This window comes from Geotrypetes seraphini, chromosome 7 (genome assembly GCF_902459505.1).
Source record: "Geotrypetes seraphini chromosome 7, aGeoSer1.1, whole genome shotgun sequence".
NCBI classification, from domain to species: Eukaryota; Metazoa; Chordata; class Amphibia; order Gymnophiona; family Dermophiidae; genus Geotrypetes; species Geotrypetes seraphini.
This window is the reverse complement of record NC_047090.1, coordinates 106,349,630-106,364,337: the sequence shown is the minus strand read 5'-3', so window position 1 is coordinate 106,364,337 and position 14,708 is coordinate 106,349,630. Positions and strand designations below refer to the sequence as shown.

The following is a 14,708-nucleotide window of genomic DNA, read 5'->3' as shown; positions in this document are numbered from 1 at the left end:
GGGGGGTGTTGCCAGGTGCAGGTAGAAGGGAGAAGGCCAGATGCAGGACTCGTGGGTGAGGGAGCAGAAGAGAGAGAGAAAGAGAGAGGGGAGGGAAACAAAAGGAAATATTTCATACTAGGCTGGGCCTGAGTGGAGGGAGGGTGGTAAGATTCTAGCTACAGGGTGCAGTAACAAAGGAAAAGGGGGAGAAAGCTGAAAATGGAGATAGTGACACAAAGAAGAGAAAGGGTAAGCAGGACCTACTGAATAAGGATAGAGATACAGAGGGGATATGAAGAGGAGGTGAAATAGAGACAGAAGTAATGCTGAAAAAGTGTGGGGGGGAGATAATGACATTGAAAGGGTAAATGGTGAACATGGGGTAAAGACAAGGACAGAGACAAATGAAGATTCTGAAAAAGTGGTGAGATAGGGATATAGGTGAGATGGACACAAAGAAGGGGGATGCTGGAAAATAGGTGGAATGGTAATTCTGACAGACACAGAAGGGAAATGCTGGATCAAGGAGAGATGGGGCTCAGGCTGGATGGAATGAGGAGAAATGCCTTGTTGGCCCGGAACTTCCTCTCCTACATCAGAATTGACGTCAGGGAGCGGAATGCTGGTCAGCGCAACACTTCTGCAGGGAAAGCTTGGGACGGCGGTGGCTTGGGGGCTGTTCCCCGATTGCGGTGGCAGCAAACCGAGTGGCTTGGGGGACGGCACGGAGACAGAAAGAAGGGGGAACAGGGAGACAGAAAGAAAAAGTTGGGGGAGAGAATGAGGTCTGGAGGAGAGGAAACATACAGGAGGCTGAAAGAAAGGAAGAAAGATTGGATGCACAGTCAGAAGAAGAAAGTGCAACCAGAGACTCATGAAATCACCAAATAGCAAAGGTAGGAAAAATGATTTTATTTTCAATTTAGTGATCCTGTATATAGCATTAAGATAAGAAACAATATATGCAGTGTTAGATTTGTTTTATAATGGTTTTGCGGCTCCAAGTATTTTTTTCTTTTCGAAAACGGGTCCAAGTGGCTCTTTATGTCTTAAAGGTTGCAGACCCCTGACCTAGTGTAACTTGGCGACTAAATTTAAGCATGGAAATGCCTACTTACACCAGTATTCTATAACGGAATGTTGTCTAATATGTTGCAAATATAAAAGGATGTCATCAGCGTACTTGGACAGCTTTTCTATTTAATCCTACCCACAGATATACCATATATTGAATTGGACTGTCAAATGGCACAAAGCAAAGATTCAAAAATACTGGTATAGAATTGGAGCTAAGTACATGTAGTTGAGGATTTTTAAACCAATTTAAAAGATTGCCTTCATGGAGTTAATTAGCCTTGCCTTTGTGTATATTGATTTTTGGCTAAATCGTTTAGTGAAGTTTATTTGGTTCAGTTTAAGTGTCTGAAGGTATTCTATGATTTGTGTTGTATTAGGTGTATCTAGAGTAGTCTTTGATTATTTTTCCAATAGTTTAATTTCTCTTGGGTGTGTTTTTGCTATTGTGTGAGATTTTCAGGTTTGATTTCTTTGCAAAGGTGCTGGAAGTGCTGAATTCAAATTCTACCATTTTTCTGATTTTGTTTTGGGAGGTTAAGTTCTTTTCACAAGCCCAGAAAGAACGGTCATTTTTGCCCTCTTTATTTTGACAGTTTTATTTTTCATATATTTTTTGTCTTGATATGGTGTTGATGAAAGGCTGTCTGTGTGTAGATTGGATAACTTTCATACTTTGGCTCTTTACATTCCATACACACAAAAGGAAAGGGAGGTGCTTCAACATCAGTAGAAAAAAACAAAAGAGAACAGCACCAAGAATCTGAAAAACCAGAGGTAACAAACAAAGTTTATTCAACTTATAGAGTTTGGCCTATTGGATGCAATTTCTATATGGCACTGAAAAATTGGTGCAGAAAAACTAAACACTGTACTATTCTATAAACGACTCTTCAAGTTGAGTGCCTTTTATAGAACAGAGCAGTGTTTCTTAACACACAGTACGCATACCCATAGAGGTATGTGGACCGCGTGTTGGGAGTAGGCAGCCTGGCCGCTGTGGAAGATATTCCCGACTGTCCATAGAAGCCGCCCGGTCGGGGATCTTGCCTTCCTGCCCGCCCCTTGCCATGACCGGGGATCCCTCCCTCCCTGCCCGCCCATCCCCCCTAATGCCGATCCAGTTCTTGTTCGAGCTGCACTCGCTCCTTCAGTCTTCAGCGGCACTCCTTGCAGGAACAGCGCAGGCAGTGATTTCCATGCTGCATGTAAGTAGCTGACATCAGAGGGAAGGCTTGTGGGTCAGCCAAGTGCAGCATGTGAATCGCTGCCTGTGCCGTCCCTGCAAGGAGTGCCACTGAAGACTGAAGGAGTGAGTGCGGCTCGAACAATAACTGGGTCGGCTTGGGGGGGCCGGCGGGTGAGATCTTTGGCCGCAGCAGGAGGCAGACAGGCAGGAAGGCGGGATCTCCGGAAGCAGCAGCGGCTTTTACAGGCAGGCGGCTACTTACATTCAGGGAAGGGACAGGGGGTATGAACTCGACACAGATGGAAGGGAGGGGGCATGAACATGGGACACAGAAGGGGGAGGGAGGAAGGGGGCACTAACGAGACATAGGAGGGAGGGAATAGAAAGGGAGAATTGTTGGGGATGAGTGTGTGAGTTAGAGGGAAAAATGGTAGCACATGGGGAAAGGAAGAAAGAGGAAAATTGGTCATAGAGAGAGAGAAAGATGCATGGGGAGAGAAGGATGAGAGGGAGAAATATTGGATATGGTGGTGGAGAGGGAACAGAGGGATAGATTGAAGGGGATTGCAAGGGAGAGGAATGTTGGACATGGAGGGAGAGATGTGGCATTGTGCTGGAGAGGGGTGCTAAAAAGAGAAATTGGCATGGGGCTGGTAGGCAGTGGTGAAAAATGCTGCACATGATCCGGGGGATAAGAGAGGTAGAAATGTTGGATATGACAGTGGAGGGGGGGGAGAGATGCCTGGCTCTCTCAAGACAGATAGACAGTGAGAGAGGGAGACTTGTTGCCAATAGGGTGGAGGACAGAGGAAGAAAAAAACAATTTTAGATCAGATGGCTGTAAAATAATTAGGATCAAAGCTGGCATAATTTGAAGGTAGTACATATATCCCCACACCCTTCCGTGCTTTTAAGCCTCCCCCCACTTTGCCATGTACCCCTCAAACACATTTGTATTTCCCTTCACATTGCTACCCCCATCACAAACACATTGGAATTGGAAACATATACACAAAACCACTTAAAGAGGAACTCCACAGCCTCTGCAACCCCAATAAAACAGTTTATCAGATGTCTTCACACCCAGTTCCCTCACAGAAGTACATGAGTTTCCAAATTGAAGAAAGAAGAAATGCTCCATTTGTCATGTACGTGTGCACTTTTCAATTTATATTATTTTATTATATTGAGGTATGGTATGTAAAAAGGAAAAGAAATTTGTTGGTTTAGGATTAGGTTATATAGGGCAGTGGTCCCCAACCCTGTCCTGGAGGACCACCAGGCCAATCAGGTTTTCAGACTAGCCCTAATGAATATGCATGAGAGAGATTGCATATAATGGAAGTGACAGGCATGCAAATCTGCTCCATGCATGTTCATTAGGGCTATCCTGAAAATCCAATTGGCCTGGTGGTCCTCCAGGACAGGGTTAGGGACCACTGATACAATAATAACTTTATTTTTATATACCTCAATACCACAAACAGTTCAGAGCGGTTTACAGAGGAAGAGACTGTATATAGATAGTGATATTACAAAAAAACTTTCAAAATTACATTAGCATGGTAAGATTAATCAAATTTTTCCTGAAAGTGTTTTAGAAGTACATCATGGCAGAAATGGAGTCGCAGAAATTTGTCAGAGATAAGTTTTGATTGACTTCCTAAAAGTTTGGTAAGAAAGAGCGTTTGAGATAAAGTTGGTTAAACATTTATTCCATTTACCTGCTTGTAATGATAATGTTCAATCAAGGAATCTCTTGTAGATACAGCCCTTCAAGGATGGGAAAGTGAACAAGTAGGCACTACATGTACAAGTTGTGCCTGGAAATGCGAAATGATGAGATAGATAGATTGGGGATGAACCTGTTATGGTTTTGAAGCAAAGGCAAGCAAACTTAAAAATAGCCCTTGATTCCATGGGCAGCCAGTGTAGTTTTTTGAAATATGGGCTTATATGGTCTGATTTCTTGAGACTGTAGATGAGATGGACTGCAGCATTCTGAACGATTCTCAGTCGTTTGATGGTTTTCTTAAAAGATCCCAAGTATATAATATTGCAATAGTCTAAGATACTTAAGATCAAAGATTGAACCAACAGGCGAAAAGAGAAGTCAAAATAGTGTTTAATGGTACAAAGTTTCCATAAAGTATTATGGGTATTATGTTTTTTTAATGATTTTTTGTGTGTGTGTTTTATGTAATAGTTGGGATGAGTTTTTAACTTTTGTACCACATTTCGGGCTTAGCAAGTATTGGGATAAATAAAATAAATGGTTATGATCCTGATCTAAAAGTAGCAATATATTATCTCCATTTTTTATCTTCAGGAATCCGCATAATCCTGGTTGATCCTCTTACCTTTTTCACTAATTTCTGTGGATTACCTCCTTTACATTGACTAGGTTCATCATATGTGCACCAAGGATATGATATTCTGTGGTTCTGTTAAACAGAAAAGTATTTATATAGTAAATAATCTAATCTAATCTTCTATTTGTCTGTCATGCATACCTAAACTAGAAAAAACAAGGAAGGCAACCAAGTCACATCAAGGTCTGTGAGGGGGAAGCTCAAAGTGCCTAACTTGGCTCACAACTTGCAAACCAAATATAGTGTAATATGTCAAAGAACATGTCACATTATATGATGTTATAGGGCGCTCTCAGTGTGAACCCTCAGTGATAGGAGCACAGCTCCGACACTTCACTTCTGGGCCAAGGCCATAAGCCTCCACCCGCACACCATCATCGAGCGCCCTGTGTGTGCAGAAATCAAACCAATCAACAATCAAAGTGAGTAAATGAAACTCAACACAAGCAACCTGAGTGACCCCCACACAAACCCTGCCAGCCAAACCCCCTCAAAAAACTCACACAAAATCACAAACAAAGTCAAAAACCATACCAAAAAGTGAAAAACATGTCCAAAAGAAACAATACTTATCCAAAACTGTCACACAAACGGAAAAACCACGCCAGCAGGAGAGGTTCATGCATACCTATGCAGGCTCAAGGCGATTTACAGAGAAGTCACACTACCCGAGCCCTTGAAGCTCTACTGCAATCCATTCCTAACTGGTATCCCTCCGTGTCGACCCTCCCCCTTGCAATCTGTGCAAAACTCTGCTGCGCGACTCATCTTCTGCCAACCTCGCTACACTCAAGTCACCCCGCTCCTTAAATTTGAAGAATTTCACTATAGCTTTATATTATAGACTTTTCTGCAAGCAGGATTATACATATAAAAATGAGAAAAGGATATCTCCTCCACACCCCTTTCGATAGACTCACACTTATCACAAGCTCTTTCAATATTCACCGACCCTCAGAGGTGCCACCATGATACTCAAAATGTTTCACTGTATCCGGCTTCACGCACCATATCTTCACCGGGTCATACTTCTCTAACCTTTTTTAGTTAAATAATTCTTAAACATTTTGTCAACAACTGTTTTAAACCAAGGTACTTAGCTTTTTGCCTTTAGGTGGTAAGTTTGTAGAGACATTTATGCCGACATGTTTCACCCAGAGGGTTTTTTCAAGGCTCGTATCCCTAAACTAGCTTTCGCCGCCTTATCGAACCATGAAGTATTTTAAACAAAGACCCCTCTTCTTAAGTCACTTCACTGGCTCCCTATCTGCTATTGCATACAGTTCAAGATCTTATTGCTGACCTACAAATGTGTTCATTCTGCTGCCCCTCAATATCTCTCCTTGCTTCTCTCTCCTTATCCACCTCCCAGAGAACTCCGTTCCTCAGATAAAGTCACTCTTAACGTTACCCTTCTCCTCCACTGCCAATTCCAGACTTCGTTCCTTTCATCTAGTTGCCCCCTATGCCTGGAATAAATTACCCGAGTTTGTCCGTCAAGCCCCTTCCCTTCCCTTGTTTAAAAGCAGACTGAAAACCCACCTTTTTGATATAGCTTTCAATCCTTAACCCTACTCCTCTGCCCTCCAACCCAGCCAGCTGATTCCCAATAACTGTATCCATGACATCCTGTTTGTCTGACCTGCCTGTTTAGATTGTAAGCTCTTTTGAGCAGGGATTGTTTTCTTACACTTTGTGACTCTGTACAGTGCTGCGTGCGTCTGGTAGCACTATAGAAATAATTAATAGTAGTAGTAGAAGATAGGGAGAAGGGCAGGGGAAGGAGACTGAACCTTTTCAGTAAAACATGACATGAATGCTTGTGATTTCATTATTTTTAATATAATGTAGTCTCGAGGCCTCTTTTGCTGCCATCATTAAGGGCAACTTTTACTAAGCCGCGTTAGGGCTTTAATGCACGGAATAGCACGCGCTACATTGCCTCGTGCGCTAGGCCTTAACGCCAGCATTGAACTGTTGTTAGTTCTAGAAGCGTAGCATGCAGTAATTTCCTGCGTGCGCTAAAAACGCTAGCGCACTTTAGTAAAAGGAGCCTTAAGTAATTCTGGGAAGGGCTGGCACTGCCTTCATGTGTCACCAATTCTGAAGACTATATAATCTCATTGATTTCCCCTCCCCTCCCCACTCCCCCCCCCCAAAAAAAAAGGTTATCAGTTTACAAAACACAGCAACACATAATTATAGTCAAACATATCCTAACATACTATCAAGGTAGCTAAGTAACCAGTCCAAAACAAAATTCAGTTGTTTGATCTATTTATAAAAGGACAATATAGGCAGTCCCTGAGTTACAGACGCCTGACTTAAGTACGATTCATACCTAAGAATGCAGTCACGGCTTCATTTGATTTCACTGAGCAGTATTTCCAGTGGCATAGATTCCTACACTTCTCCTGTAGCAGATTCAGGAATGATGCATAACCACATTAAGAACAGTGTGTGGTTGTACATGCTGTACCTTAGAGGGAACACCGATAGGAATAGTTGGCCCTTTTGTCAGCTGGGAGCAGAGTTAAGCAGCAAGAATCTTAAAATCTAAATGTTCTGAGTTACATACAAATCTGACTTAAGAACGACTTTAAAAACATAACTCGTTCTTAACCTGGGAACAGCCTGTACATTTAAATTAAATTAAGAAAACAAATACCTATCACTAAAATGAAGAAAACATTTGAATAGAAACACTCGCTCCTGCCTTGGCACTGCCATCTTTCAAATGGGGCATCTGACCCCATGTAGTGCATCCTAGGATGCACTGAGTGGGATCACTATGTCAAACAAGCGAGTTTTTCCCTTATTTGATTGTTTTTGCCCAGATTCTCACATAAGGAGAAAAATCCCTTATTTGGCAGACTGACCCTGCTCAGTGCATCCCATGGGAATTGGAGGAGAGAGAGAAAGGTTGGTCATATTGGGGGAGAGATGGGATGCTATAGACACCAGGGAATTTTTTGTTATCTGGTCAAGGGGATGCTGTTAGACACCAGGGACCAATACAAAAAGCTATCAGGAGCAGGTAGGTTGGCTTCTATACTGTCCTGGACCTTGTGAAAAATGTATTGTGCTGTGCAACTTTTTGTCTTTGTATTGTGGGGAAATAGGTATTGGCATCATTACCATTCATTTTAATGTGGTATGTGGCCATATTTACTGCATGTGTTAACACTTGCTCTCAACTCCTGCATTGCTTGACCAGTATCTTGCATGTTAACTCTGTGGTAACCATGTGGTCTGGCTTACGATAGCTTTCTGCATCAACCTCAGATTTACTTCAATGCCATAATCATTTACATTCCCTTACTGCAAGATGACACGTTTTGTCTTTAGCCAATCAACCTCCTGAGTTTAAGCTGACAGTGACTTAAGCTGATGCTTTGCATTGGTTCTTACAGGGCAGGGAAGGTTCTCTCCTCTTGGGCTGCCTCTTATTGCACCAAACCTTTTACCACAGGATGTTTTACAATTTTTTTCTGTTCTGGTAGAAGGATTGAAAACCTTTAATTTAATTTCCAGAGAAGTCCTTGAAGAGGAAAGGCATAGCTGAACATTATTGGCATGGTCATTGTCTTGCAACTTGAAGAAATGATTATTGAGCTTAAAGAGAATGACCATACATGAAAGATGGATATCTTTCCATAGTGAGCAGAACTAAATGAGAAGGCATGAAAATGAAATAAGCTGAAATTTTGGGTAAAATTAATTAGAGCAGGTATTGACACAGGGTGTATGCTTCCTTGTTTAATAAAGAGATTTTTTTGTCAGTACGATGTTAAAGTATTAGTCACTATATTGTTGGAGCATTCCTTCTACAGTCCAGTGCTCAAATTTTACAACATGAAATCTGTTGGATGTTGCATATTGCAGACGCTTAAAGTATGGTGTTTAATTTAACCTGTTTGTGCTTATTTTCTTTTTAGGAAATGATGAACAAGTTATTCTTCACGATGTTGAAAGGTTTGTAAAAATAAAAAAGTCATTACATCTTTTCCATTTTTAGCTACCTTTTTTACGAATTGAAGAAATTTTCCAAGTCTGAAAATTATTATGAAAAATAAGTTCTCCAAGGACAAGCAGGCATTATGTTCTCACATGTGGGTGACGTTGTCCACACAAGCTGGTACAGACACTACTGTGTACGTTGTCACTTTACAGTTTTTGGCAGTGCTCATACCGCATGCATGCTGGTACTTTCTCGCCCGATGTTGGCTCGCGGGACCATCAGTTCTTTGTTTACTGCGGAGATGAGAAGCTGTATCTTCAATTCTCTCTTCAGCGCATCGAACATTAGCCCTTATTTCATGCTTTCCCATAATTATTTTTCACTATTTTCCTCATAGTTGTTGTTTTTATCCTACTCCAGTATTTTACTCAACTTTGATTCATTTTCATCAATTTTTCATTTTTTGGCCTTTGGGCCCTTTTTTTCCTCTGGGAGTATCAGTTGTTTTTGGTGTCCTAGTTACTTGAATTCCCTGGGCCACTTGGCCCTTTGATTTCATGTCAGCCATTTTCCTCTGCATGTCAAAGAGGGTACCGAGTGACTTTAAAAAATATACTTGATGATGCTGGTGAGATCGAATAAGCGAGCAATCCAAACTGTGTGAGAAAGTGAAAGTCGATAAGCCCTAAAGAAATGGTTTTATACCGTGAAACGTTGGCTATTGTTTAAGACATCACTCGTAATTTTACAGCATAGCAGGCAGATTTACATCTTAGTCCTGCACTAAGATTAATAGTGACAGCAGCACATTCTCTTTGGAAGTTTTTTGCCAATGATGTGGGTGGAGGAGGCTGAGCATTTATGCTCTACCAAAGTAAACCTGAGGCTTTTCTTCCGTCGAGATAGTGCTCTCAATTTAAAAAGTGGAGCATCTATATTTATAATTACTCGATGTAGCTGGACCATTTCATACTTTGACCCACAAAATTGGTGTGTCCATTGTCTGGGTTTTAAACTTTGGGATACTAGTTGTATCCTCTGCCTCCATTTACAAAAACCCAAAAACTTCAATTCGAAAAACTTTTTGGTACCGCATTAGCATCGACATTGCACATAGCAAGGAAGTCACAACCCGATACTCAGCCTTCTGTGACTCAATCATCAGCATCAACACTGCATCCAGAGCATCGAGCATTGTGACATCATCAATATGCACCTAGATGGCAGAATGTCACAAAAAATTATAGGAATATGTGCTGGAGTTCCAGACCATACTAGGGATTTGAACCCACCACCTTGGAAAGATTGAAGAATTGCCTTTAACCACTAAGCCACAGGAGATTTCTTTTAGGCGGGGGTTCCTGCTTAGTGAGATAATACCTTAGGAGATCATAGCTGTCTCAATTGAAAAAATAAGTTTCCAGGAAATGACATCTTGGAAATGACAGAGTGCAAATGTAAATGACAAAGTCCACAACCCATACTCTCTTATGAGATCAAAAAGAAGATGCTAAGGTAATGGGGGGGAGGTGATTTGAATCCATGACCTGTGGAAGATGGAAGAAGTGCCTTTAACCATTGAGCTTCAGGAGCTTTTGTTTAGGCAGGGGTTCCTATTATTTTTTAGTGACATTCTGCCATCTAGGTGCATATTGATGATGTCACAAAGATGTCAAGATTGTGCATCAGACATGTCCACTTGCTTTGAACCACAGCCGTTGTGAGTAGGAATTCTCTTCTTATTTTTTTAGCCTTTTGGGAATGAGGTTTAATATGCTATATATATTTCATGTGCTTTGATTGAGTAATACATTATTAGACATCTTTTTCTATTATTATCAAAGAGGAGTCCTCTTTACCCCACAAAATAAAAGGTTTAGTATGATATGTGTGTGTATATGCAAGCTGAGCGTTGACTCGATATGTGAGCCCCCACGGCCCACCCCCAAACTCTTACCTCGAGCAGACACCGACATGCACCAACCCACAGGACATATGCGTGCTGGTGCCAAAAGAGCCTGTCGCTGATCTATGCTGGGCTGCTGCGGGACCTTGAGTATCTGCGCATGCTCAAGGCCTTCTGGCTCCCTCCCTCTCCGAGATTCTCATGAGATTTGCATGTGCTTTGCTTAAGTAACACATTATTAAACATCTTTTGACCTTAATATTAAACTGGAATCCTCTATACCCCCAAAAATAAAGCCCCATTCACCTATATACGTTTGCCTCCAGCACGCCTAAGTGACACCTAAGTTGCTCACACTCAAAAGTAGACCTGCTTTTGCAAAGCCTACATTTTAGGCATTGGGTAGACACATTAGTACGCTCAGTGGCATGTGATTCTGTAATTGGACATCTATTTTGAAGCCACTCCCACGCCTATCCCATTAGACACAGCTTTTGCCTTTAGGCATCCACAAAATTGTGGACGCCTATTTTGAGAATCGTGTCCTTTACAAAATCTGCCCCTCAATGCACACAGTTGACACTCCACTCAACGCACAATCCCTGACTCATCTACCATGTTTCCCTGAAAATAAGCCCTACCCTGAAAATAAGCCCTAACATGATTTTCGGGGTAGGTCTTAATATAAGCCCTACCCTGAAAATAAGTCTTAGTTACGAAGAAGCGTGACTTGGCCCTCTCCATCCTGCACGTGTCCCAGAAGTTATCTCCGCTGCCAATAGGGAGCAGGAAAAGCAATTACAGCAGTCGCACGAAAGTTTCCCTGCGGCTACTGAATGTTCCTCTAACCTGTGCGTTGTCTCCGTGGCTAACAGAGCAGGAAAAGCAATTTTATCAGCTGCAGCAGTTGCACAGAAGCTTCCTTGCGGCTGCTGAACATCCCTCCAAGCTGCATTTTGTCCCGGTTGTCTCCACTACCGATGGGGAGCAGAACAAGCAATTTTATCAGTTGCTTACAGCAGCTTTAGCACGACCTGAAACCGGGGCTCCTTGTGGTTACCTCAGGGACCTAGAGTCCACTTTCTCTCAGTCAGTCTCTGTCTCAGTCAGTCATGCTCTCAGTTATCTCTACTGCAGCACTTTCAAGTTTAGGGCACCAGGGAAAAATAAGACATCCCCGAAAATAAGCCCAAAATTAATATGACAGTGTCTTATTTTCGGGGAAACACGGTAGCAGAGAGTACTTCAAGGAGGCAGACACAGATACAGTATCTCCATTCTATTCCAATGAAGACTTGCCAGAATACTCAACAGAAGAATCCTGTGTTATACCTTCTGACCCTTCCGTTTCTCCTCAACTACGCAAGTCTTCACCAGAAATTATATTTTTTACCGGCTTTGTAAGAAAGATGGGGCAGGCTTTGCCCATCAAAAAGAAAACAGGAGAAGCCTCACTCTGCACTATTTGAACTTCTTGACTTTGAAGCACCACCAAACGAATGCAATGCATTAAAGTTCCTTTGCATAAGGTCATGAAAGATAACCTTATTTAAGAATTGGTAGAATCCCCTGTCAATCCAAGTTGCTCCTAAAAAGATAGACACAATGTATAGAATTCAGAAGTGTCCAGGATTTGACAATACTTGACTTCAGCATCATTTGTCAGTTGTGGAATCTGCCCTTCACAGAGCTCATGATCTTGTGCTCCTACTCCTCCAGGAAGAGAATCCAGGACATTGGCTTCATCTATGCTCATCAATAGAATTATGGACCATTTATTTTAAATCCGTACTTCAAAACCAGAGTTTGAAAAATTCCTCCCTCCAAACAAACTAAAATAGTTTCAACAATTGTCTAAGAAATTTCTCACTATGAGAAGTATATGGCTGGAAGATCTTTCGATGCCTTTGATGTTTCTTCTAGAACATCTGTGGTGGTAATAGCAATGTGCCATTTGGCTTGGCTTATAGTGGATGATCAGTTCAAGAATGTGTTTCAAATGTTCCTTGTAATGGAGATAACCTGTTTGGGAATAAAATTGTAGAAGCTGTAGAGAAGATTTTTTAAAAACCCACACTACACAGCTCTCGATCTTCATCATCTAAAAGATGTTCTGCCTCTTCCAGACATTCCTATTATAACACTGAAAGATGATACAATCAGACACCTTCATCTTCTAGGCCTGCTTCTCTATGGCTTTGTGCAAGACAATAAAGGACACAAAAATCACAACCTCAGTTCAAACAGCAGGTGTCCTTTTGACTTTCTAGAGAGTATTGCTAATGTTTCCCTGCTTCTTCCTCCCAGTCTCCCCACTGGAAGCAGGTTGCTTTACTTCCATCAATATTGGACTCTTATCACAAAGAATCAATGAGTGCTTTTAGTTGTCGTAATCTTTTGTGTTTTTGTATTTAGTCTGTGAGAGGTTGTGGGTTCAACTCCCAGATAAGCCCCCAAATGTAATCCAAGTTTATTTATAATTTGATATACCGACCATCAACATGTATCTGGTCGGTTTACAATGCTAAAAAATGTAAAATTTCAAAGTAAAAGTATGTGGGACAATGACAGAACTGTGACGAAGACATTAGCATATATAGATACGAGAGGTGTTTGTGGAGGGGAGATTAAGAATTAAATTGTTAAAATAAAATTAAAGGGGATACGAGTCTATTTTGGGTCCCAGGTTGGTTCAGGCCTCAGATGCAGTAGGAAGTAAATTAACAAGACAACAACCAGGTAATGCAGAATAAAGTGTAATTATATAGGAATAGGCTTTTATAGATATAGAACATAAATTGGATTTAGAGTTGCTTTTGTGTGTGTATAAGGAAAATATGACTGATCTGAAAATGGCTGAGGGGGGTATATGAGAGAGCAGAAAGAGCCTGTGCCCTATCTGAATGAATAGTATGGGTGTATAGGTGTGAGGAGCTGAAGGAGGAAGATAGACGAGAAGGGGGAAAGGGCTTGAAGCCTGTCTTTATAGATCTGAGTTTGTTCTAAGCACCAAGCCCAAAATACTTCTGTTGGCCTTAAGAACTGGTCTTTACATATTTTCCAGTATCTCTCCATGTCATAATTTGGTATTTGTTTGAAAGAATGGCCCTCATAACTATTCCCTGTGCTTGCTCAGAAAATCTCCAAACCACTTACCAAAAGAGTCTCCTTTCATCTCCCTCCAGAAGACCCTCCTTCTCCAAGAATTTTCGGCCCTTCTCCAGGTAAAGTCAATTGAACCTGTTCTTCTGTGTGAGAGAGGATGAGAGTTCTACTCAAAGTATTTCCTAATACCAAAAAAATATCTATTCTAGACCTCTGGGACTTCAACAAATACTTGTTGAAGGAGAAGTTTTGTGTGGTTACTCTGTGAACCCTTGTATCTCTACTGGAAAAAGATGATTGGCTATGCTCTCTAGATCTAAAAGAGGCCTACAATCACATCTCCATCCTACCTGCTCATCAAAAGTATTTTTGCTTCCACATTGATTCTTGACATTTCCATTCGGACTGGCTTCACCCTTTCGAGTCTTCACAGAATGCCTGGTCGTAGTAGCGCAACCTTTTGCACATGGGGGCTTCAAGTATTTCCCTACTTAGATGACTGGTTGATCAAGGCTTCATCGCAATCAGCTTAACATGCCATCAACTCAACAATTCATCTTTTGGAGCTCCTTGGATTTGCCATCAACTACCAAAAGTCACATCTGCATCCTTCTCAGGTGCTCTGAGTTCATTAGGAGCTCTCCTGGATACTGCTGGGTGTTGAACTTTTTTTATTGAAACATTCAACAATCTTATTCACCTGTGTCAAATAGTCTCCACTGCAACAGGCTTCTGCTCATCAACTGTTATACCTTCTGAGTCATATGGCATCAACAGTGCATGTCACTCTATTTGCACATCTTCACCTTAAAGTCGCACAATAGACCCTATCAACCCAATGGTCTCAAGCCACCGTGGGATCCTTTGAGATGTGCTTGCACAGTTTGCAGTTTGTCACACCACAAGGATGTGTGCCATTCTTTTCTTCATGGGTTTGTATGGGGAGCTTGCTTTTTACCAATTTTTGTTTTAAATTAGGTGGCTGATGGAAGGCCAGTAGAGGTGGAGCTGGGAATATTTATTTTAGTAATTCATCTTCCTGGAGTAGTGGTTGTAGATCTCTTATAATTTTTCTTAGTTTTTCCAGCTCTGGATTGTATGTCATTACCAAGGGAGTCC

At 41.5% G+C, this 14,708-nt stretch overlaps 1 protein-coding gene across 3 annotated transcripts in view; it reads left to right on the top strand.

Annotated features, from left to right (window-relative positions):
- Positions 1 to 14,708, top strand: part of DCAF5 (DDB1 and CUL4 associated factor 5) — a 191,327-nt gene that overhangs the window by 39,830 nt on the left and 136,789 nt on the right. For all 3 annotated transcript variants that reach the window (XM_033951097.1, XM_033951096.1, XM_033951098.1), the window contains exon 3: positions 8,556 to 8,592. In XM_033951097.1, coding sequence (XP_033806988.1) covers positions 8,556 to 8,592 — 37 coding nt within the window. The remainder of the gene's footprint in view (positions 1 to 8,555; positions 8,593 to 14,708) is intronic.